This window comes from Panicum hallii, chromosome 5 (assembly GCF_002211085.1).
Source record: "Panicum hallii strain FIL2 chromosome 5, PHallii_v3.1, whole genome shotgun sequence".
NCBI classification, from domain to species: domain Eukaryota; kingdom Viridiplantae; phylum Streptophyta; class Magnoliopsida; order Poales; family Poaceae; genus Panicum; species Panicum hallii.
This window is the reverse complement of record NC_038046.1, coordinates 10,184,753-10,208,076: the sequence shown is the minus strand read 5'-3', so window position 1 is coordinate 10,208,076 and position 23,324 is coordinate 10,184,753. Positions and strand designations below refer to the sequence as shown.

Here is a 23,324-nt window from a genome sequence, read left to right as displayed (position 1 = left end):
ACGGCGGCGCGTGGGCGAGCAGCTCCAACTCCAATGGCGGCGGTCGACGGCGGCGAATCCGGCGGCTCCTGCCACTGGAGACGAAGGCGGAGGGTGGGGTTGGGGCGAGCGGGGCGACGAACGGCGCAAGGAGGAAGAAGATGGTTCTGGACCGTTTGTGGCCGCTTCAGGCGATGGGTTCTGATTTCATCACAAGTGATGTATAATTATGCTCGGTGGTGTAGTGCCATTCTAAATGTGTTGGGATAATTGGACCAATGGTTATCTAATTTTTTTTATGAGAAACCGCGAGTCTTTTCATGGCCCTTTACAGGCCCAAAATACTTAAAAGACGTCTTTTTTACCATCTCCCATCACTTTTCTTTTCTTTTTATCCATAACTAGCTGACTAACTCTTAAGGCTCAGTATTAACAGGATACAAAGAATTTGATGTGTTTGGGTGTCAAAATTTTTCTTTCGAGCTGTCATTGTTCATCTGCAAGAAGCAGAAATAGCTGGGGCAGGACATGAAAGTCAGAGTCAGCTTCGGCTTTTTTTTTTTTTGAAAAGTTCAGCTTTGGCATTCAGGAAGCCCAATTGCTGGTATCAAGTTTGCATTCTCTTTTTCCCAAATCTTTACTTACTAGAGCTAGATATAATCACGGGTCGAACAATGATAAGAATGGCATGTTATCTAATGTAGCTTAGAGAGCCAAACATTTTTTGTTCAATCCAAATCCGGCATAGCTCTACTGAAACTGTAATTGATCTCTGATTTTTTTATACTGATTATTAATTTACGAAATTGGAAAAACTTACATGGATTAAGACTTCAAATATGTTTCAAGTACACCAATCTCGGTGTTCCAATTTCAGATAAGAAGGTTACAGTTTACAGAATGTTCAACAGACTGTTATTAGACATACCACTAATATCTCTCATTGCCCATGTTACCTGGTAAAAGTAATTGCCTTTGTACCGTCGATTCCAGTTACTGCTGAACATTGCAGAGGAGATGAGAAATGCTAGGATAAATTCCTATGTTTTTTTTCTGTTCACATGCTGCTCAAAAGATTCAAGCTGGTTTGCACGCACCTGAAAAATGCTGAAAAGCTCCTGCTGATAAAGGCAAATGAAAGAGTGAGCATATAGCTCCTGCTGATAAAGGCAAATGAACCTCAGCCTCATCGAAACCTGCTGACAAAACCAAGCCATGAAGTTTGTAACTTTGTATGTGTAATTGTGTATTCTCAGCCTTCATAAGCTAATACATTCAGTTTCAGTACATCACTAGCCCTCTTGCAAGTTGTACCTCCGGATATCTCCAGCGCATCCTTCACGCGATTGCAAAATGCGAGGAGATGGAAGCTTCAATGCGAGGAGATGGAAGCTTCAAGCTTGCAACAAAGCACTTTCTCCTAAACCAACAACGAGCTGGAGCTGGAGGACGCGAGCACGGGCGGCGCCGACGAGGCGAGGGTGCCAAAGCAAGCGCAAGTCGGAAACACGGCCATCCGCTCGTAGCAGGATCCTTCGCCGTCTCCGGCCACATCGCTCCCGTCGCGCCGCCACGACGGCAACTGTGGAGGATCTGGGAATGCGAGCGGTGCGGCGCGGGGTGCCTGGCTCCTTATGAGCGGGTGAGTATGATAGATCTCCACGATGCGGGCACGAGCCGCGCCGCCGCCCTGAAGTATGGGGGAACCAACCCCGATCGAAACAGGGGTCCTTTTGTAAAATTTCGATCGGACATTTTCTTAAACCCCCTGGTTTGATTAGGGGTCCATATGTAAAATGATAGATCGGATATTTTCACTAAACCCCTTCTGACTGCTCCACCTCCGGCCTGCCCAACGACGGGCGCCGCCGCCGCCGCCGTCCTTCCCCATGTTTCCGTTCCAGCGGAAGCGCAAAGGCATATCCCTCCCTCAGCACCTTCCGTCTTCCCACTCACGAGGTCTGCACGCCGCTGCTCCCGCAACAAGCCGCGCGTCCGAGCCGAGCGAGATGCCGTGCGCTTGAGCGGAAACTCCCCTGGACCAGGCTGCGATGCTGGTCGTTAACTCCGCCATGAGAGGCGCGGGAGAGCTTTCACCATGAAATGTCTTCTGTTTGTCTCTCCGGACGGCGACGGGCCGTAGATTGCATCCATTTCCGCGCCAAGGCTTTTGAGGCCCAAAGTTGATCACGCACCTTCTTCTCTCCGGAGCCAGGTGTGCTGTCGGTTGCGGCGGCGTGCGACGTACAGACTCGGCAATCGCCGTTGTTGTGGAAGCCGCTGCGCGAATTCGAGGTGAAACCGACTGTGGCTAAGCCTTTGTATTAGTACAGCAACTTGAGAATGTCACGCCACGCTACCAGAAAGACCACCATCTTGGCTGTGCTTGGTAAACGACCATTTCTGTATCGAAGAACCTGTGAAGATTCTTTAGCAAGAGGGCGTCATTCTGAACTGAATTCCTGCAAGCCAGGCTTGTTCGGCGTCGCCAGAGCATCGTCTAAACAATCCTCGCAAAGAAACGAAAGGCCTCGTCCGCAGCGAGTAAAACAATCTCCCTTCCGCAAAACAAATCGGCACGCATCCGTCGTCTTCCCCCAATTTGGTTCGTCCTCTCCAAATCCGTCCAGATCGTGCAGCTGGAGATCTGTTCCATATGCTACAAGAGTACAAGCATCATGCATGCAGCCATTGCAGCGTGCCGCCAGTCACCCACACTAGAAAACAGCCCTGACCTGCTTGCCCCGCTGGGCGACGGCCGTTCCAGCCCCGGTTCAATGTCGTGCCCTGCCCTGCCCTGCCCTCCTCCAGTGCCCGCCCATGTGCGCGTGCCCGTGCTCGCCCAGTCGCTAGCACCGTCCCCCCTGCTGCTCCTGCTCACCTGCTCTCATTGTGCATGATGGAGACGCGTATTCCGGAGGTAGCCAGTTCGTCATGCATGTCGTACACCGTACGCCTGTACGCTCGGTTGCCTGCATCCTCATACTGCTCGCCATTTCTCCGGCGTGATAATGCCAGCTTCCTGCTCTCCATCATCCACTATTCCACCTTTTGCTCTTCGCTCCAATGACTGCGACTGCGAGGGTCTTCAGCCAAGTCGTGCCAGCCACGGCGAGAGCAGCTCCTTGCTGTACAAGTGGCTGTTCACTCAGCAGGTCATTAGCAAATAATACTTCAGCATGGACTTACCATTATTTCCTCAATTTCTGGTCTGCTCCTGCAACCCTGCTTATCCAGTTATTATGGTAGCACACCATTTATTCTGACATTTAATGTTAAGAGATCAATTTGATTTTCAGTACAAGCACAGGAATCGCTGAATCATTAGACTCTAAAACGTGCTGAAAACAATATTTTTCCTAGCTCCTACAGGAATTGTAACATATACTGTTTCTACGTTATAAACATGTCTTTGAACATTTGTAAGAAACGTTTTGCGCTCACAGTGGGATCAAAAGGGTATGCAAAACTCACGGATGAACGTAAACAATCTAACTGGTCAAGTTCAACCATGAGTGCAAGTTGAAGCATGTAGGTAAAAGAAAAGAAACAGTACATGGATTGAAAATTCAGGACTTTAGTCAGAACAGATATGCAAATACGAAAGCGTGTCGAAGCTGCTAGTCTTGTTTCAAGAGTAAACCAGAAGCAGACAATCAGTCAACAAGTGCATTAACCATACACCCACAAGAATCAGAAGCTAAGACAAGTGCATCAGAGAATTCATTTCCAAATTATCATAAAAGTTGAATTCAGAACTTCCCAGGCATCAATATCAACAGGTACCATCTTCAACAGAATTCCAATTTCTTGCTGTCAAGCTTCTAAGGCCTTACAAGCATTGTGGAACAGGAGTAACTAAAGAGAAATTCATTATGAGGGCATAAGACAAAAGGGAGCAAGCGCCGCCTCGTTAAAAACTTTTGCAGGTGGGTGGACTAGGGAAATGTATTAAAATTACTGATAGTGCAAGTAATAAGTAATGCTTTGCTTGCCGTTGCAGTTCTAGTTTCTAGGCCCTTACATTAACACATCAGCCTTTTGAAATTCCTGAGTAAGTACCACTCTTATGTGGACCCAGTTAGAGTACTACCCCAAGCCCACAAGCAACTTCAAATGGTACCACGATACACTGACTTGCCAACAGACGTACAATATGCGACAGGGAAATTGGGAGGCGCAATTGAATGTGTACCGAAAAAGATTATTTTCAGTCATTATAATATGTACACAAAAAGATTATTTTCAGTCATTATGGCATGAGAAGAAAAATCAAACACAGTTCGAGTACTCCGTAGGTAAATATCTACAACAATACGAGGGTGAGTCCACTGGCTCGCCTCAATTCGAGGCTGAGTCCAGTGGCTCGCCTCACTCGCGCTCCGCCACGTCAGCTCTCGCCCCCACTCTCACCCTACCCCTCCAATGCAGACACTATAGTGCTAGCTCTCACTTCTTTTTTCTCCACGTCAGATTTTCTTTTCCAAATTTAATTATTTCAACCTCCATGTGGACCAATAGAAACGCGCCACGTCACTCCCGCCCCACCGCTCTCGCCCGACGCCAGCGCACCGCCTTGCTACCGCCCGCCTACCGCCTGCCAACGCGGGCGAGAGCGGGGCGATAGCGCCCGCTCTCGCCCGGCGGTAGTGCTACCGCCTTCTCTCTCCCTCTCGCCTGCCTCTCGCCTCGCTCTCGCCTGGGCTGGGGCGACAGGGGGGCGATATCGCCCCCCATTGGCACCAGCCTGAGTTTGGTTTTGATATGTATGATGTGCTTTAATAAGAAGTCACCATGTATGTCATGCCAACAAAATGAGTGGAATTCTCAAACAGGAGCAAAACAGTAGGTTGGATCCAATTTTCTGCATCACTATATTAACATTGAATTCGCCGCTTCCAAGGTCCAGTATCATGTATGTTTAGCAACATGTACAGAGATCTATTTCTAATTGTGATGATTATTACCCAGAGGTGCACAGAGCCACAGAGTAACCCTGACATTAGAGCTAAAATTACAACCGTAAAATTAGCTTACCTTAAAGTAAATCAGTCAACCTTAACAAATACTCCGCATGTCCCCATGCCAACGAAGATAAAAGACAAATTAACATTCGTTTAGCGCATGGGCATTGATGGTCCTGCTCACCAACCATGCGGAGCTAAAAGTCTCCTGGACCCAGGAAATTCCTATACTGATAAAGGTTCATATAAGATCTGTCGCTTAGCTTGGATACTTGACATACAAAAATCCAATACGAAATGCAAGTTTGATGGGATCAGGTAAATGCAAAGGTTCTTCCAAGTCCCCAATGCAGCAAAGGATGAAAAATAAAAAGTGATAGTTATGCGTTCCATTCGGTGACATAAGTAGCCATCATACACCAATTCTCTACATTCCATCTGGCCATAGTTTCAGTAGTAAGTATAAGTATTGGATAAATTACCAGAAGGTTACTCACAGAAACAAGCAATCTGTATTGTTATTTACACTATCCCCTGCTCCAATCATCTACTTCTACATTACAAAATCTAATCAAGATCATTGTGACTTCCAAATTAAACAATTCTCTAGATATCCTAAAACAACCCCACAGTAAAGCAACCCACAACTTCACATCCTCGAACGTAAAGAGATGAAAAAAAAGAGTAATGCAGTGACAAGCACCGTGTTGCACCGGTGTGGCAACGTCCATCACCTGCGCCTCCGGTCGGCGGCGTAGTGCGAGAGAGGAACGAGCTCCGAGAGCGGCGTCGCGAGCGGCGTGGCGGTGGGCGTCGGGATGGGCGAGGACCTGCAGACGGGGCACGAGCCGCTCCGCCGCAGCCAGGCGTCGAGGCACGCGACGTGGAACCCGTGCCTGCACTCGGGCATCACGCGCAGCATCTCGCCGTCCCTGTACTCGCTGAGGCAGATGGAGCACATGGCGTCGGGCTCGGCGGCCCTGCTGGAGAACGGGACCTTGGGGTAGGACGCGATGGCGGCCCGGTCGAGCCCGACGGGGGAGCAGGACGCGGCGGCGGCGGAGGAGTAGGCGGCGTCGGGGGACTCGGAGCCCTCCGCGACGAAGAGCACGCGCGGGACGGTGATGGAGAGGTGGCCGGAGCTGGACGCCGTGGTGGCGGCCTCCCCGGCCCAGTAGTCCCCGCCGCCGCGGCGGAAGCACAGGTAGGAGGCGAGCAGGAGCGAGGCGAACAGGACGAGGAAGCCGAGCGCGATGGCGATGGAGTAGCCGAGGCCAAGGTTGGACAGCGAGGAAAGGAGGGACATTGCGGTTGTGCCGGCGGCGGCGAGTCCCTCGTGGCGATGGAGCGGCGGAATGGCATTGGCGTAGCGTGCGCACGGCACGGTGGTGGTGGTGGATGCCCGGGTGGAATCGCTGCCGCGTGGGGTGGGGGCGTAGGGGAGTAAATGTGGGAAGGTGGCGTGGTGAAGTGGCGAGATTTTTCCCTTCCTCTCTTCCTTCGCCTGCCTTGTCGCGGGGTTCAGATCTGGCGGGGGTGGGTGCGCGGCTCGAGCGGCTGCATTTATTGCCGGGGCAGAGGGACGGCGGGGAGTAATGGCGGGGATGGGGATGCTCTGCTCGTGCTCCGAGCGGCTGCTCAAGCTCGGCTGCGCTGGGAACGATTTGGCACTTGAGCGGTGCGAGGGAAACTTCTGTCGGGATCACCCGTTTGACCTTTTGGGCAGCGGAGCTGAGTGGCGAACGGTGTCAATTTTGGGAGGACGTCCTGTCGTGGTGTCGTCCATCGACTGACGGTGCTGCATGACCTTTTGTTGGCTGGGGTTTTCATGGTTATCTAAAAAGCGGGAAAATTCCGTTTCAAGCTTGAAGAGCGAAGAAGTACTCCCGTCCTGGCACCGGACGGCATGATTGCTGTTGGTTTGAACCCTTGGAAAAACGAAGATTTGAAAGCCACGGCAAAGTTTTCTCCTGTGCGAGTTGCTATCGCGTCAGTACAGCGCAAAACCGCGATGGTTCACCCCATGGCATGCTTAGGTATTGAAGACGTCAAGCTTCCCAGGGAGGAGAAAAAAAGGAACGGACGCTGTGTAAATAAAAAGACAAAAATAGCGCCGTTGCCGGGGATCGAACCCGGGTCACCCGCGTGACAGGCGGGAATACTCACCACTATACTACAACGACTTCGATGCAAATTTGTATCATCGCTTTATAATGTAGAGTTAGAGGACCGTTGGGCATCCGCACATCCCAGTAGCATATTCCCAGCTTCCGCGTTCCGCTGATCCCTTTACAAGTGGATCGTCATCCTGCTCCGCCCTCATCGCTTGCGCTGCTCTTATCGACCCCGACAGGTAATCCTCCCCGCTCCAGCTGCGCATCTGCGCTCCGCCCCATGGGCCATGGCGACTGGCGTTTCCGCCACCGCGGTGTCATCACGAACGAAGCTTAAGGGGGCAAATCTTCACCGCTGCCCGTGAGGCCGCGACTGTGACTCTGTGAGTAGTATCTCGTTGTTCTCAGTTCTCACTAGATCCAACTCGTTCTTTTCTTGGGTTTTGGTGATGCCACGTTTTGCTTCGCCGAATTGGGTTAGTAGTGCTTTAGTTTGAGATTCTCATTTGCTGATGCTAGCCAAGCTACAGTCCATAGTTTCAGAGTTCGAGCGCTAGACCGTTCAGACTTCAGATCAACAATCTTAGACCTTAAAACTGCCTTCACCATGTCGTGAAGCAGCAGTGTAGTGATAGTTTTAACAGCCGGAATACAGTTTCGGGTTTTTTTTAAGGGAAGTAGATTTGGTTGTGCTCGATGGATCGCGAAACATGGAGTTACCAAGTTAATTTGAGCTGATCGAGCATCGGGATATACTTGACAGCCTGAAACCTGAAAAGTCTGGTATACCGGGGAGGGAGGCCTATTAGACCCACTTACTGTTCATCTCTCGGCTGCCTCCGCCCCGGCCTCCTCCTCGGCTGGCGGCGGCCGCCGCCGCGCCGCCCGCCCACCGCCCGCCCCTACCCTCTCGACCCCACCCTTCCTAACGAGGTGGGCGTCCTCGCCCCCGCGGCCGGCACTGCCCACCGGGAGTCTTACTGCTGGGTCTTGCCCTGCCTAACTGGCAGCGCTCCCGCGCCGCCTCGCCCTTTGCCGCCGGCCAAACCGTCGCCGCCGCCGCCCATCCTCAGCCGCCTCCCGGCCCCCTCCTCTTCTATATCCGGAGGCCATTGAAACCCCCGGACCTCGGTAAACCCAAATCCTAGCCCTAACCACCACCGCCTCCACCACCTCCCCCGGTCAGTGGCGACCTCACTGCCGGCCGCTCCCCGACCTCCCGCCCCTTCGCGCTCCAGCGAGCGAGTGGCGTGGCGCGGGCAGAAGCCGAGAGGAGGAAGAAGATAGAGAGAGGATCGGGCGGGTGAGGGAGATGGATCGGACGGTGGAGAACGTGGAAGCCTTCCGGGCTTCCGGAAGCTATATAGGTTTGGTACGAGGGCATGACTTCTCTTTTGTTAGGAGAGAAGCATTCTTGGGCTCTTCTTAGCCCAACATTTTATCCGCTGGGCTTCGGCCCACTTGGGAAATTGGGCTTCAAGGGTACCACGAGCTAGTTTAGGACTAGGTCCGCATATGGCAATAAACAAGTATCTAGTCAAGGATAGATAACTTCAAGTGTTATTAATTCTAAGCACAGCTGCAAAAGGTGGCAATGTGATTTTTTCCGACTTCAAAGTGTCCCCGTCAGGTTCTGAATTTTAAGAACACAAGGTCCACGGTTGTGGATGGAATTCTAAAATAAATATAATTTACATGGTTCAAATGGACTTTTTCCTGTTTCCAGATTCCAACAGCTCCTCTCCCAGCGATTTGTGCCATGAATTAGAGTACTAAATTTGCTTAAAATATGTGTTATCTCATAACGAATTGCAGTCTTAATTGTGGCATGAAAAGGGTATAACTTTTAAATTGGCGAGGTTGTGTTTGGATATACGGTTGAAACTGAGTTACGGAGGCATGATATGGGTACGGGTTCCAAATTTGTTTGCCATTCTAATGTATGGTACATGATTTGGGTCGTCATTTTTTTATGTTGTAAATGTGTATTGAGTATGGATTTTAATCTGGTAACATGGTTTGAGGAGAATAATGTCTAGTTGTCTGCTATCACCGCAACCTACGCGCCCTATCACAAAACTTGGTGCTCTATAGAACCAAAGCCATATCTACAAATCCCCAACCTTGCTTTACAGGACCTATTTGATGAAGACACCTTACTGTATAATTCTATTTTCACTTGAGGGTAATAAAGTTGATTCTAGTTGTAGCACGTTCTCTTCATAAGACGTGTAAAAGGTATACACAAGTACACAACGTTTGTGCTCATATTTACACCTTACTTTATATATCAACAATTTGCTACACATGATACAAACAAAACGTCTGCAGACTGGCAAATTTTGACACCAGAGAGATCAATCGATGTCATGCATCATATTGTTAACTTTTATTTTATGCACAAGTCAATCTGATTATCATTGTTGTTAATATTTAAATTCACGAGACCCTTTGTTTTGGAATTTATACATCTTTTTCTAGGTTTCTTAAAAAATGCGTCACGTAGAAGGACCCTTAGGTAATCTCAAAAAAAAGGAGGAGGACCCTTAGCCAAGAAGCACGAGCCTTGGTCATGTCGAATTCAAACCGTGTAGTTTTAAAAGAAAAGAATTCAAACCGCGTAGCCGCTTTCCAGAACCTTCTCCCCGACCATCATCTTTTCCCAGGTCCCACCTACAGCCCACCAGCCGCTCTACGCCGATGGATGCCGGCCAAGGGCCCCATTGTGCCACGTGTCGAACGGACCCTGATGCTTTCCTCGCGATCTCCACCGTCCTCAGACTTGCTCGTTGGCCCCCTGTGACGTGCCCGCGATGAAGCCGGCGCCTCCCTGTCCACGAATTTAAACTTAACCCTTAAGTACCAAAATCCCGCGGCTACCATTTCTACACCCTCAGCCACTGCTGCTGGGCCCGAATCTGTACTAGGGAGCCTTGATTCGCCGTTAAGAGAAGGGGGGTAGGCGGACTCCCTTTCCGTGGGGACTGGGGACACCTACTGCGCGGACAAAACGAGCCAGTGCCCTGTATTCAAACGGCATTGGCTCGTATCCACGGCCGCTGCGCGTTCAAACGGACGGCCAGGATCCCGTCACGTGCCGGATATAAGGAGACCCGGCCTTGCTACGTGCACACACGGCGTCTTTGTGTGAGCACACCGCGCAGCGAAGAAAGGGGAAGAAAAACCAGCCAACAAGCTTGCTTTCGGGGTTTCTCATCCGAGCAGCGGCAGCGGCAGCGGCGAAGAGAAAAGAGGGGGCGGCATGGCTGAGCACAAGGAGGAGCCGGTGCTGGAGTCGGTGATGGATAAGATCTCCGAGAAGTTCCACGGCGGCGACTCCTCGTCGTCGTCTGACTCGGACGACGAGAAGAAGAAGGGGTCCTCGTCGGCGTCGGCGGCGGAGGCCATGAAAGCCAAGATCTACCGCCTCTTCGGCCGCGAGAGACCCGTCCACTCCGTCCTTGGCGGCGGCAAGCGTAAGTCCCGCGATTTGTAGTCCCGATTCGCTCCTGGTCTGGCCTAGATCCAACTCGATCTGGTTCCATTCGTGATCGCTTGTGCTTCCTGGACTGTTACTTTTGCTGCCGCGTAGTTTGTCACCTCACTATAAGCTGCTTTACGATTTGAAACTGAAGAGAGTTTGGATGGTGGTTTTGGGATCTGTAGCGTAGTGGTTAAGCATCCGAGGGTTTAGTGTTTGTTCCTGCGGCTGTAGCGTTAAGATTTCGCTAATTGATATGATTAGTTCCAGCGGTTAAGCTGCGGCGCAGCTTGTCCTTACCCTTAAACCCTTAGATGCTCTGTTCGATCTGGATTTGGAAACGGATCTGGAATGTTTAACCGCCGCTTTTTTGTTGGGGGTGCTTGGACTGACGCGATTATTTATATACAAATGCGGTTGCAGCTGCTGATCTTGTCCTATGGAGGAACAAGAAGATCTCCGGCGGTGTCCTTGCTGGTGCCACAGCCATCTGGCTCCTGTTCGAGGTCATGGAGTACCATCTTCTCACCTTGGTGTGCCACTGCCTCATCCTCTCACTGGCCGTCCTTTTCCTGTGGTCCAATGCCTCCACTTTCATCAACAAGTGAGTTTCTGTGATTCCTAATGTTCAAATGAAAGCTGAAACTCATTGAAGTCATTCTGGACCTGGAGCTGTTGATTGTCATGCCTGGAGCTAATTTTCACATGACTTTAATTTGTGGTATTGCTGGCTGTCAGGTCTCCACCAAACATTCCTGAGGTGAAAATCCCAGAGGATGCGGCCGTTAATGTTGCTCTCACACTGAGATATGAGATCAACAGGGGCTTCGCTACCTTGAGGGAGATTGGACATGGCCGTGATCTTAAGAAATTCCTAATTGTATGTTTGTTGTCCCCTTGGACTTTTTTGTTCCCAGTGTCTTGGTATTGTGCTGATACCCTGCACTTGTTCTTCTGTTTATCACAGGTTATAGCAGGTCTCTGGCTTCTTTCAGTTCTTGGGAGCTGCTGCAATTTCCTGACATTATCTTATATTGGTAATGATCGGGTGTCTTATATTCCTCAAATATCTCCTTTTATTGTTGATGCAAGTTATGAATGGAAACTATTCTGTTCCCTTTGCAGTCTTCATGGTGCTGTACACTGTCCCAGTACTGTATGAGAAGTATGAGGACAAGGTTGATGCTTTTGGTGAGAAGGCTATGATTGAACTTAAGAAGTACTATGCCATCTTCAACGAGAAGTGCCTATCGAAGATTCCAAAGGGTCCTCTGAAAGATAAGAAGCACTAGATTTGTAGTAAGGTTCTTGCTATGAATATGATAAATGACTACCTATCACCTTCGGTTTTGGAAGGATGGCTGTTGGTCCAAGTCACTAGTTGATAGTATATATCTGTATGGGCAACTCTAGCGTGACTGATTGTTGTGATCTGCTGATATTTGAAGTCATGTCGGCTGAAAATTGTTGATCTTGTTTTTGGTTTCAACTTTCAGCATAGTTGCTCTATCTGGAAGCTTGAAATATATCATGCTATCTATCAATGTCATGGGAATTTTGTGGTACTAGTTTTCATTGACTAGTGCCTTTTGCTTGTGCTAGGCTAGTGAGGTATGCATATTTCTGTGGTTACAGTATGATAGTATTTAATCTTTATGTCATTGTAGTCCATTGTCATGACTCATGAGTATGCATCCAATATGGCAATATGCATCATTGCGTATAGGTAAAGTCATTTGAGACTGAAGGTCCCAGCAGAGGCTTGATCTGAAATGATGAGAGCTCTCTAACATTGTAACCTTCACAAATAAACTAAGCCATGTCGTACGATGCTTGAGTTTTGCTTGATATTTCATAGCATCTCAAACCATGGCTACAGAGGGATGGAATGATATTTGTACAATGTTCCGATGTCCAGAGCTTCATTGTTTCTAATCATAGCTGCAATATAAATCTTTGATGAGAATAAAAGTTGCAGCAATACTTGCAGTTATGTTTGTGTTTTGTCTACTTCCAGCAGTTTTTGCAATTTATTGTTGTTTGTTTTGCTTGTGCAGCTGGGGGTTTGAGCTGAAATGATCCGTTCTGTTATTATGTGCGCTTTTTAGATGGATCAGTGTCTGAATTTGGTTTGGTACTCCATGATGGGATTGAACTAATGTATTTTGAATGGTTCAGTGTCTTCTGGGATTTGTTTGGGGGGTTTCAAGTTCAACACCTTTGAAAGTACCATATCCAGTATGGTCCCATGACTTTCCATTTCTGAAATGAGATTTCGTGCCTGGTTGGCCTTGGAGCTAAATTTGTTGATAACTGGCGGTGTATGGTACTTCGCTGTTGGCATTTAATGTTTTTGCAAGTCATTTCATTATGGCACCAGTTTTAACGTGAAATATGGATTGAGCTGAAAGACTTATCATGTCATGCGAATAACATTTCGCTCTCGCACGGCTGCCTTCCTTTCTCAGCGCTGGCAAAATTCCAGTACTGCTAGAACAAGGTTTAATTGAAGAAGAGAAAAGTCTAGAGCTCAACACCTCCTGCAAATGTTTCGATGCTCGTGACTACAGCCTGCCTACAGGGATCTCTTGCAGTGAAGAATAGCGTCCCTGATGGCATTCTCCTGGCCTGAATCACACAGCTTAACATTGTCGCCACCGTACTGGGTACGATGCGAAACATCCATCACCTTCCTCCTCCAGACGCATCTCGCTATCTTCCGGCACAAGGGCGCCAAGAGCCTGAACGACATCCACTTGCGCCGCTTCCCGCATCTCCCGAAAGACGGCAACCTGAGCTTGCTCGCCCTGAACACGGCGCTCCTCGCGGGGGTCACCGCACCGCGGCCGCAAGGCGAAGAGGTCTGCGACGCTGGCCGGGGTAGCCGGTGCCGCCTGCTACTCGCGGCCGCGGAGGCTACCATCCTCTGCGACGAGTCCAGCGACAGCGACCGCGCCAGCGCCGGCCCCTTGCGGCCGGAATCGCCGCCATCCTGGCCGTGACGGCTCGCGAGCTGCAGCGGGAGGAGCAGGCCGTCGAGGAACATCTGGCCGGCGTCGGCCGTCTGCTGGGGAGGCGATAGCCGGAAGTCGAAGCTGCACTGCGACGCCGACGCAGGGTCCGTTGCGATGGATCCGTCGACGCCGGCGTGGTCGAGGCGCTCCTCGGGCTGCCGCTCTGGTTTGCTGGTCGGCCAGCTGTAGGAGAAGCTGCCGACGTCGGGGACGGGATGCGAGGCGGCGTGATCCATTGGTGGCTAATTTGATGGATGCAGCTCTGCGCCCCGGCCATGCGTAGGAGAGGAGGAGCTCTGCTGGAGTGCTGGGGATGTTAAGAAAGGGTGGCAGCACACCATCAATTGGCGATACATGCAAGCAACCCTGCTGAGTGCTGACATTGCTCGGCTGGGTCGCTCTCGCGTGACACGATCCACACACACAGCCCCTGAGAATGTACCTGGGTCCCCTTCCTCGAGACCGGAGAAGAGAACGTCGCGGCATCGCACCCCGGACTGCAAGACGCCACCGGCCGAGCCGTTGGCTTGTCCTGCGAGTGCGCGCTCGAGATGCGACCATCGACTTGTTTAGCATTGAGAATCCAGATACGTCGGTGTTAGGCTGACGAGTGAAGCTGGGCGGTTAGAAGAAGCAAGATAAAGCAGCGGTTTGACCGACATTGACGTGCTACCTTCTAGAGTAGGGCATGCGCCGATGCGCGTGTGTTGACCGACGCTGAGGCTCAAATGGCCACTGTTATGCCCGGGAGGCGAGCGACTGGCAAGTGGAAAGCGAAGGCTCACCCTTTCGGCGTGGAGCCGATTTGGCTTTCTTCCAGATGGCTTCGGCAAGCAGGAGATGCGCTGCAGTAGCCACGGAAATGGAGTTTTTTTTAAAAAAGGGATAAAAAAAAATTCGAAAAAGGGGTGGCCGTTGGGAAAATTTAGAGAAATGGGTGCCTCCCGCCCGCTGAACGGGCGGGACGCGTGGGGCCCGGGACATCCCGCCCACCCAGCAGGCAGAATGTCACCCGAGGGCCTCTTCGCAAATAATTTCTTCGCGAAGAGGTCCCTGGGAGGGCATCCCGCCCAACCAAAGGGCGGGATGTTGTGCTGATGGGCATCCCGCCCTTTGGTCGGGCGGGAGGTCCCCCCACCGGCTATTTAAACCCCAACCTGCCCCAAAAATGCCATTTTATCCAGCAAAAATCAAAAAAAAGAGAAAGAGAGGAGAGGAAGAGAGAAGAGGAAGCGGCGAAGCCCTGTCCACACGTCGATTTTGAGGTATATTCTCGTTCTAGCCATATAAGTACTTGAAAATAACTATAATTTAGGAAATATTTGTTAGAGTAGTTATGTTTTGAATAGTTTTAGTATTTTCATTTGTTTTTAGTATAATTTATAATCTGAATAGTTTAGAATCTGTAAAATATAATCTGAGAGTCGCTGAAATTTAGGATCGTCGTTCGTTGTGTATTAATATGTAGTATAACTAGTTTATTAATGATTGACAGATATGTCTTCCGAGAAGGGTATTTTCAGTATATATTACGGAGAAGGAAATGTAATTTATGGGCCGAATGGGGTAGATTTAAGTGAATTCAACTGTGCGGTCAGAGGAATTACCAGACCGCACGAGAGGACATTTGAATCCTTATGCAACTGGTTAATGAGGGGACTAAGTATTAATCAGGAGACACACACTGTGAGTGTTCAATGCGTCATAAATCGTACCACTCACGCTTTGATCTGGGAGCTTATGCCACTTGCAAGCAACGAGGACTGGTTAACTTATCTGCAAAATGCAAGTCATTGGCAGTGGCCACTGGTACTCCTTGTTAGTGTGCACCAAAACCCTTTGATAAACATTGAAGCTGGTCCGGGGGATGAAAATATTGATGAAGAAGTCGAGGAGGCAAACATTGAGGCAGGTGGCACCGCAGCACCTCAATGCGTGGCTGATGAGGGGGAGAACATACCCTTTATTGTTGAACAGCTGCAAGACGAAGAACGTGAATTGGATGAAGCAATGAATGCCGATTCGTCTGATGATGACGATGATGTGCCTCAAGATTGGGTAAGCAGCGACTTCAGTCATCTTGTAATATTTGCCGCGTTGAGATTCTATCAGACCTAAATACGTATCTGTAATATTTGCCGCATTGACTGAAGACACAATATTTGGATTCATGTATTTGTAATATTTGTAATGTTTATTATCATATTATTTTATTTTAAATGGCTTCATGTATTGTACTATCGTAATATTTAGATTCTACGTTGCAAATGTTATCGTTTAACTATCTTCGTACGAGTTTTAGATACCGTAATCTTCTTTGGAAAATTGAATTAAAATTTTATGTGCATACATAAGAGTATGGCGAATGAATCTTATATTTGAAAAAATTCTGAATTTCAAATAGTTTTTGAAACAAATAATCTAAGAAAAAATATAACAAAAATGGACCAGGAGCATAAGATTATAGGTTTTAGAACTTTATAGGTTTTAGAACTTTGACTATATATTAGATATTAAATAATATCATATTAGAGAATAATAATAGATTTTAATTAGAAAAGGGTTATAATTAGGTTTAGTTAACATTTCAAATTTGAAAAATTCAAGACAAAAGAAGTTAAATTTACATCAAATTTGAGTTTAAAACTTTGCACAAAGGTACCTAGAGTTTATAGAATAGTCATACCAAACTTCATAAACAACAAACCATGAAATCCTAAAGTTAAGCATAAACTTTTCTTAATCTTAGTTTTAAAATAGGGGTAAAAGTATTTTGTTTCAAACTAAACTCCATTAACAAAAGTTATAGAGTTTGAAATCTAGTTTCTAACAAAACTAGTTTTGCTATTTTTGGATTTTTCTGTGAATTGTTACGAATTTTGGAAGCCAGAAAACACACACACATGAAATAACAATGCACCAGGAGGCATCCCGCCCAGTGGCCGGGCGGGAGGCATCCCGCCCAGTGGCCGGGCGGGAGGCCTGCTTCAGGGACCTCTTCGCGAATAAAAAAAGTTTTCTTATTCGCGAAGAGGTCCCTGGAAATTTTTTTTGAGCATCCCGCCCTATGGTTGGGCGGGAGGCTCCTTTCCGCCCTCCCAGCGGGCGGGAGGCACCCATTTCCCTAAATTTCTCCAACTGGCACCCCTTTTTCGAATTTTGTTTTTTTTATCCCCTTTTTAAAAAAAACTCACGGAAATGGCGGTGTCTGAATTTCCAGGCCCAGATCCGCTATCACCAGGCCGAATTGGCTGATCTTGTAAAAGTAGCCCATATTCAAACAGTGAAACCCATGATGGCCTGTCACGACTTTTCTACGGCAGGCCCGTTCCGTTACGACCTCCATCCACAAAATGGAGTAGAACAACTCGACGAGGACGGCCCCCAGAGACAGACAGAAGTAGTACCCTGGCGCCTGCCGCCTGGCGCCACCGGCACGGCAGTCCGCGACACCGCCACCGGGCTCGCTGCCCAAACCCTTCTTTCTTCCCGCCGGAAATCAATATCTCTCCACCGGCCACCACCGCGATCCCCGCGCCCACCGTCCGCATCCAATGCACGAAACCCTAGCCGCCGCCCCACGCCCTCACCGGCCACCGCCAACATAAGTTCCCCGCTCCCCACCTCGCATGCTCGTCGCCCCCCTCTCCTCCCTATCCCTCGCGCGAAGCCCCGGCCGCCTCCGCTTTCTCCTCCCCGCTTCCGCTGCTCGCGTCGCCCGCCTCGCCATGTCGACCGCGCCGCAAGCGGCGGCGGCGGCTGTCTCCGTCGAGTACGCCAAGTCGGGCCGCTCCACCTGCAAGGGGTGCAGCGGGGCCATCGCCTCCGGGGCGCTCCGCCTCGGCGCCTCCACGCCCGACCCCCGCGGCTTCGACGCCACCAAGTGGTACCACGTCGCTTGCTTCCCCTCCGACGCGTCCCACCCGCTTGGCCCCGTCGAGAGCATCAATGGGTTCGACTCCATTAAGGTTCGCGCATTGGGTGGTCGGTTCTGTCATTCTGCGCCGTTCGTAATCTCGTTCTGTATATTTTTGGACTAATGCGTGGCGTTTGGGGGCTGCAGGAAGCCGATCGTGAGGAATTGCATGAGCTAGTGAAGGTAATGCGTCCTTCAATTGTTGAAATGACTTTCACGTTTCTGCTATAGACCCCAACTTTGTGCTTTCTTCATGCTCAATTTTGGGTAATGTAGAATAGTTTCAACAAAATTTACGGTTAATAAATGAATTTTATGGCGAGTAAGTATAATTATTTTTTCCTAAAGGAATGCTGTAAGTAGAATTGATTTTTCTTTTCTAAAGGAACACCATAAGTAGAATTGATTTTTTTAGTGGTATTGCCCTGCGTTATTTTTCCACCCTGTGCCAGCGTGCTTGTAGGATGATGTGATATGATTGGATAGGCATATGTAAAGTGTAGCACATAATTCAAAATGCAAAAGATACCACAGCGATCTCTTGTCTGAGTGGAAGTAGGGAGTTAATCACTTTTGTTTGTTTGTCCTGGTTCGTGATTACTGATTAGTGAATCAACATATATATGAAATGTGGATAGAAGAGATTAAGGAATCCGTAATAGATTTTAGTTGCTATATAAGTGATCTATAGTTGTTGGGATATTTTTTTAACAAACTCCCACAGTCTACTCAATGACCAGCAGGGCTCCTGCCTTTGCTTTTCCTATGTTCTTTTCTCAAATATAAAAGCTCCAATGATATTGAGAATCACTCATTTTCAGAATCGCAAGAGAGACCAGACTGCAGAACCAAGTCCAAAGAAAGCAAAGACTCAGATGTCGTCCCCTGCAGAGGGGGTGTCAGATAGGGCAAGTGTCTCTGTTGAGTATGCGAAGTCTGGCCGCTCTGCATGTAAAGGCTGCAGTGAGAATATTGCCAAAGGCGCCCTCCGCCTTGGTGCCTCTTTTCATGATCCCCGTGGCTTTGAAAATACCAAGTGGTACCATATTGCATGCTTCCCTACATCATCATACCCTGTATTTCCTGTGGATAATCTGAAGGGGTTTGATTCAATCGAGGTTTGTGCTTTTATGTCGCAAGCTTTTGCATTTTGTTCTTACTATGGATACTAACTTTTGGATTTGGTGTGTATAGGATCATGATCGTGAGAAACTGCAGGAGTTAGTGGAGGTAACAATTAGTCAATCATACAGCTTATCTAAATCAAGTGTCATTCTTACTTAGAAGTATTGTACTCAGTAGTTATTAGTTTCTGTAAATATTGGATAGATGTGAGTCCATTTTTTGCTACACATAAAAAGATGAAGGAAACTTTACATCGTTTCCTCTACTGAAACTCTCGGAGTTGTAAAATGCTGCAACTATTTCACAGTTCATTACAGATATCCCGTGCATTCAGTTACTATTTTCTGTGCCTTGTGATACGGAACCGCTCAATATATGCTTTTAGGAAGATTCACCGTGTTCATTTGCAGAATTACAAGAGCGATTCTGCAGCTGACTCTATCCCCCTATAGCACCTGTAACCTTCTGCATTACTTGATTTCTTCTAGGCTCAGAGCGTAGGGGACTCTAATGAAGTTACTGAAAAGAATCCAGAAGAAGTAAAGGTGAGTCACTGAATCACATGCACTTAAACCCAGCTAACCTTTGATAGTAAAGGTGAGTCACTGAATCACATGCACTTAAACCCAGCTAACCTTTGATAGTACCTATAAAGAAGGCACGCAGAAAAGACTGATAAATGCGAACATAAAGGTCATATCTACTTTCAAATCACTCTGCTTGTCCATCACAATATGTGCTAGGTAAGGACAAAACCAGTAAAGAAAAATCAATAAATTGTTAGTGTTGTATAAGATATTTAAATTTCTATTGAAAATCTTGTCCTGATTTTCAGTTCAATAACCAGAACTATTCCTTTACAGAATCGTGATGATAAGGTAGACAAGACAGTCGATCCATTGGATGAGCCTAGTCCAAAGAAAGTAAAGGCTCACATGTCTTCATCCATGAAGTGGGTGTCTGAAAAGGCAAGTGTCTTGGTTGAGTATGCAAAGTCTGGCCGCTCCACCTGCAAGGGATGCAGTAAGAATATTGCCAAAGGCGCCCTCCGCCTCGGTGCCTCTGCTCATGACCCACGCGGTTATGACAGCACCAAATGGTACCATGTTGCATGCTTCCCTGCCTCATCATACCCATTATTTCCTGTGGAGAATCTTAAGGGGTTTGATTCTATCAAGGTTGGTCCTTTGATATGTTTCAATACTTTTGAATTTTATTCTGCCTATGGAGACTAATATATAGATTTTGGGTGCATGCAGAATAATGACCGTGAGAAGTTGCTGGAGTTGGGTGAGGTAAATAATCGGTCACTCATAACTTTTATAAACTGGGTGGCATCCTTGCTATCAATTGCTGGGTATGTCTACTTTTAGGTGGTTTTGTACTCTGTAGATATGGAAAAGGTTAGTGCTTTTGGTGAAGAAAGGGAGAGGAAAAGAAAAGAAATTTATGCTGTTTGTTTAAACAGAATGATTGGAGTAATAAAATGATTCTTGCACTTAGCTGTCTGTTTAATTTATCCTAAATATATGGTTTTTAGTTTGGGTGACTTCTGACTTGTTATCTTACATTAGAGTTTCGTTTTGTTGTTTGCTAGTAAATTCTCAGATTTGTTCTCTGATCATTTTGCAGAATTACAAGAGAGATGGCAATGCAGCTGATCAGTCGAGTGAGCCAAGCCTGAAGGAAGAAATGGTTGTCCTTCGAATCAACATGTGCATCTTGTAGTTGATTCCAGCACCAACACATTTTTGTGTGTGTTAGTTTTAACTTGTCTATAACCATTCATCACTTGATTTCATTTAGGTTGACAGCACGAGGATCTCTAAAGAAGGTGCTGAAAATAATCTGGAAGAAGTAAAGGTGACTTTCTATGCTTTTGGACTCTACCTAAACCATTGATGACACCTATAGAGGGAGCAAACACAAAAATAAATAAATAAGTAAAATTGTCAAGGGGGACCTACATTCATATGCCTCCACTTGGCCATCACAACATTTATATCAGCTAAAGCTTTTAGTTCTATGTTTTTCAGAAGTTGTCAAAGTGTAGTAACTCCAAATGTTGTCATAATAGTTTGCTCCTGGCCTGGACTTAGGGTCACACCAGAAAATTCACATTCACTAGACTGATCATTTTCAATTGTAGCATTTGCATGTTTGTCATGTTTGATCCTTCAATTCAAATTTAAATCGTCTTAATGTCTTTTGCTTGTTCGATGTGAATTTTTGTGAAGAACTTGAACTTACATAGTATAGCCTACAGTCATCATGTTTAGGCAAGTATGATCGTTTAATGAACCTAGGTCGGAATCTTGGTATTTCTAGAAGATTAAATTAGGCTACAAATTTATATCCATGTTAGTAGCACCCATCTTTCTTTGCTTAGTTGTAATTAGAAGCCCAATAAAGTTCCTGGAGTTCGTGTCATACCTTAGAAAGCACAAACATCGTTTAAGCTGTTCGCCAAATTTGAGCTAAATTGGATATCATTTTATATTTTTTTGAGGCTACCCCAATTGTTAACTGGTCACGGCTAGGATGTCGAAATAATGATTAGCTCTTTTAGAAATTGAAACATTAAAATTGTTGATCACCTATCTTTGTGCATGCCCACTAAAATGGGATTTGTACATGTTACACAGCACACACGTCTGAGTTTGGAAAAAAAGTAGAGATTATTTACTAATTTAACTAGAGGGGTGAATATGGGTAGATGGTTTAGATTTTTCCATCACTTGGCCGCTGGAAGCCAGCTCAGCTTTCTGTATCTCTCTGCCTCTCTGCTGCATGCCAACTGATCAGAGGCATTTTGACACGCGTCTGGCGATGTGACGACCGAGCTCGGTACCCTCTCTCCCTCATCTACCCTGGCCGAGTGTGAGCAGCAGCTGCACGCCTGCACCTCGCCCCCTCCACTCAATAACCTCTGAAATTTGCCACCCTTCCCACACCATTGACTTATGAATGATGACCCCACATGTCATTATGATATGAGTGGCAAATTATGAAGCACCAGTTTTAAGAATTGCAAATCTAACCTTGTTAAAAAAATTTCACTCCTGTAATGAATAGGAAAACAACCATCATCTTTTCCTTAAAAATATCATTGCAATGCTCAACACCTGATTACTCTTTTTTTTATTTTGTCTCCTGACAGTTTTCTGCAGGGAACAATAGAATACGTCCAGTGATATCCTTTTCAGTTTCTGATACCAATAAAGATTACAAGGTAGTTATATTATTCTTAGCTAGTCCCATTTTTGGCTGCTTCTGCTAAGTGATTGGGCTCCCTATCACACCATTTTTGGCTGCTTCTGCTAAGCTCATGGTTATACTGAATTGCTACATGTGCCTTCCTGCTGTTTGTGGACGTAGGGTGCTACACTTCCCACTCATTGGAAGGCTTTTGAGACAGTTATCTTCCGTGAACAGGTTTTTTGATATTTATGTCATACAATATTTCTGGTTATAAGGTCTAACGGACTTTTCAAGGAATAATTTTCTTCCAATTGTATGTCCAGGAAGATGGCCTTCATGCTTCAGCTAAGATTGCTGCATTTGATTTTGATGGGTGCCTTGCCAAAACATCAGTGAGGATGTAAGATATACAAGATTGTTTCATTCTAAATGATATTCTAGATGCTTGTGTAGTGGACATTATTACCATTAATCAGTCTTCTACAGTGGAGATGCGTTTTAATTGCCTTGCTAAATACAGTTTTAAATTATGATTGCAGTTCTACAGGTAGTGGTTAGAAGTTTTTCTAGGAGTTGGATATAATGGCATTCTGTTATTTTGAATGAACTAAAGTAGCATTCTTATCCTGTCATCTGTCTATAAGTTAGGACTACTGAGAACCGAGCAATAGCCTAATTTCTAGAGCCTCCAGTTGAGAGGCCACCCACCCGGGGGCGAACCCCAGTGCTTGCAGTCACAGATCGTGTAACTACCTCTCTTAAGGAAGTGATGATAGGTAGATTCTTACCTTTTTGGAGTTGGTCGAGTTTTCTTTTTTATCTCTTGTGTAAGATAAACTATCATATGAATCTTGCTATAAACCAAACATGTAGCACTATGCCTTAAAAAATTATGCAAACACCATTATAGCGGAAACTTTCATGATGTTGAATTAAATGCAAACCATACATTATGTATGAATTTTCACTGCTGTGAGTTGCTAGGGAAATCCATAGGCATCCATGTATTGAGTTTGGAGAATCTTGGTCAGTAGGAGATTTCAATTTTTCTTCATCTGTCAGCCTTTTGCCTTGGTGTTGTATGGTTTACAAACGAAGGTATCAGCTATTAAGTGATGTTTTGATGGCCTTGAGCATAATGATAAGAACCCACTTTTGGCGTATTGTTCTCCGAAGTTGACAAATTTATACAAGTGGAATTTATGACTCACAATACATTCTATTTTGCATGCTGTTTCTTAATAATTACTTCGTTAGTAGTTTCCAACCTTCTGCACGTGCAGCATTGGTGCAGACAAGTGGTCTTTACAGCATCAATCAATTCCAAAAAAATTGCAAAGTCTGTACAATGATGGTTACAAACTGGTTAGTTGCTTTCTTTTCACTACTTAGTTTAGTATTTCACTTCTTTTCTTATTCATTTTTTATTTGTGTACTATGTTGTATCATGTAGCATGCTCATACATGCATAACATCCGTCCATTAAATTAAGGCGAATTTTGGTTAATGAAAGTCTTCCAAAATAGATTT

At 46.8% G+C, this 23,324-nt stretch overlaps 4 protein-coding genes and 1 non-coding gene across 7 annotated transcripts in view; 2 read left to right on the top strand and 3 right to left on the bottom strand.

The window, feature by feature from the left end:
* Positions 1-5,245: 5,245 nt before the first annotated feature.
* Positions 5,246-6,539, bottom strand: LOC112894869 (RING-H2 finger protein ATL67-like). Its single transcript, XM_025962698.1, has one exon. The coding sequence runs from the start codon at positions 6,247-6,249 to the stop codon at positions 5,674-5,676; it is 576 nt and encodes a 191-aa protein (XP_025818483.1). The 5' UTR covers positions 6,250-6,539; the 3' UTR covers positions 5,246-5,673.
* A 515-nt stretch (positions 6,540-7,054) lies between these two features.
* Positions 7,055-7,126, bottom strand: TRNAD-GUC. Its single transcript has one exon. It is a non-coding gene; the product is annotated as a tRNA-Asp (tRNA).
* A 2,925-nt stretch (positions 7,127-10,051) lies between these two features.
* Positions 10,052-12,113, top strand: LOC112893499 (reticulon-like protein B1). The gene is made up of 5 exons (XM_025960866.1): positions 10,052-10,533; positions 10,962-11,142; positions 11,277-11,418; positions 11,506-11,575; positions 11,664-12,113. The coding sequence occupies exons 1-5, from the start codon at positions 10,320-10,322 to the stop codon at positions 11,828-11,830; spliced, it is 774 nt and encodes a 257-aa protein (XP_025816651.1). The 5' UTR covers positions 10,052-10,319; the 3' UTR covers positions 11,831-12,113.
* A 212-nt stretch (positions 12,114-12,325) lies between these two features.
* On the bottom strand, positions 12,326-14,385 carry LOC112893500. Its single transcript, XM_025960867.1, has one exon. It carries the CDS (start codon positions 13,786-13,788, stop codon positions 13,114-13,116), a length of 675 nt encoding a protein of 224 aa, XP_025816652.1. The 5' UTR covers positions 13,789-14,385; the 3' UTR covers positions 12,326-13,113.
* Positions 14,386-16,888: 2,503 nt separating this feature from the next.
* Positions 16,889-23,324, top strand: part of LOC112895299 (polynucleotide 3'-phosphatase ZDP) — a 19,189-nt gene continuing 12,753 nt past the window's right edge. Inside the window, exons 1-13 of one of the 3 annotated variants that reach the window (XR_003229174.1) lie at positions 16,889-17,520; positions 17,616-17,651; positions 18,290-18,586; positions 18,663-18,698; positions 19,082-19,138; positions 19,457-19,771; positions 19,853-19,888; positions 20,226-20,288; positions 20,400-20,456; positions 21,754-21,825; positions 21,972-22,028; positions 22,118-22,194; positions 23,055-23,159. Coding sequence is in view for 2 of the 3 variants with exons in the window: in XM_025963247.1 (XP_025819032.1) it covers positions 17,182-17,520; positions 17,616-17,651; positions 18,290-18,586; positions 18,663-18,698; positions 19,082-19,138; positions 19,457-19,771; positions 19,853-19,888; positions 20,226-20,288; positions 20,400-20,456; positions 21,754-21,825; positions 21,972-22,028; positions 22,118-22,194; positions 23,078-23,159 (1,524 nt within the window). In the remaining variant the exon portion in view is untranslated. The remainder of the gene's footprint in view (positions 17,521-17,615; positions 17,652-18,289; positions 18,587-18,662; positions 18,699-19,081; positions 19,139-19,456; positions 19,772-19,852; positions 19,889-20,225; positions 20,289-20,399; positions 20,457-21,753; positions 21,826-21,971; positions 22,029-22,117; positions 22,195-23,054; positions 23,160-23,324) is intronic. The other 2 variants (XM_025963248.1, XM_025963247.1) reach the window with 2 other exon arrangements.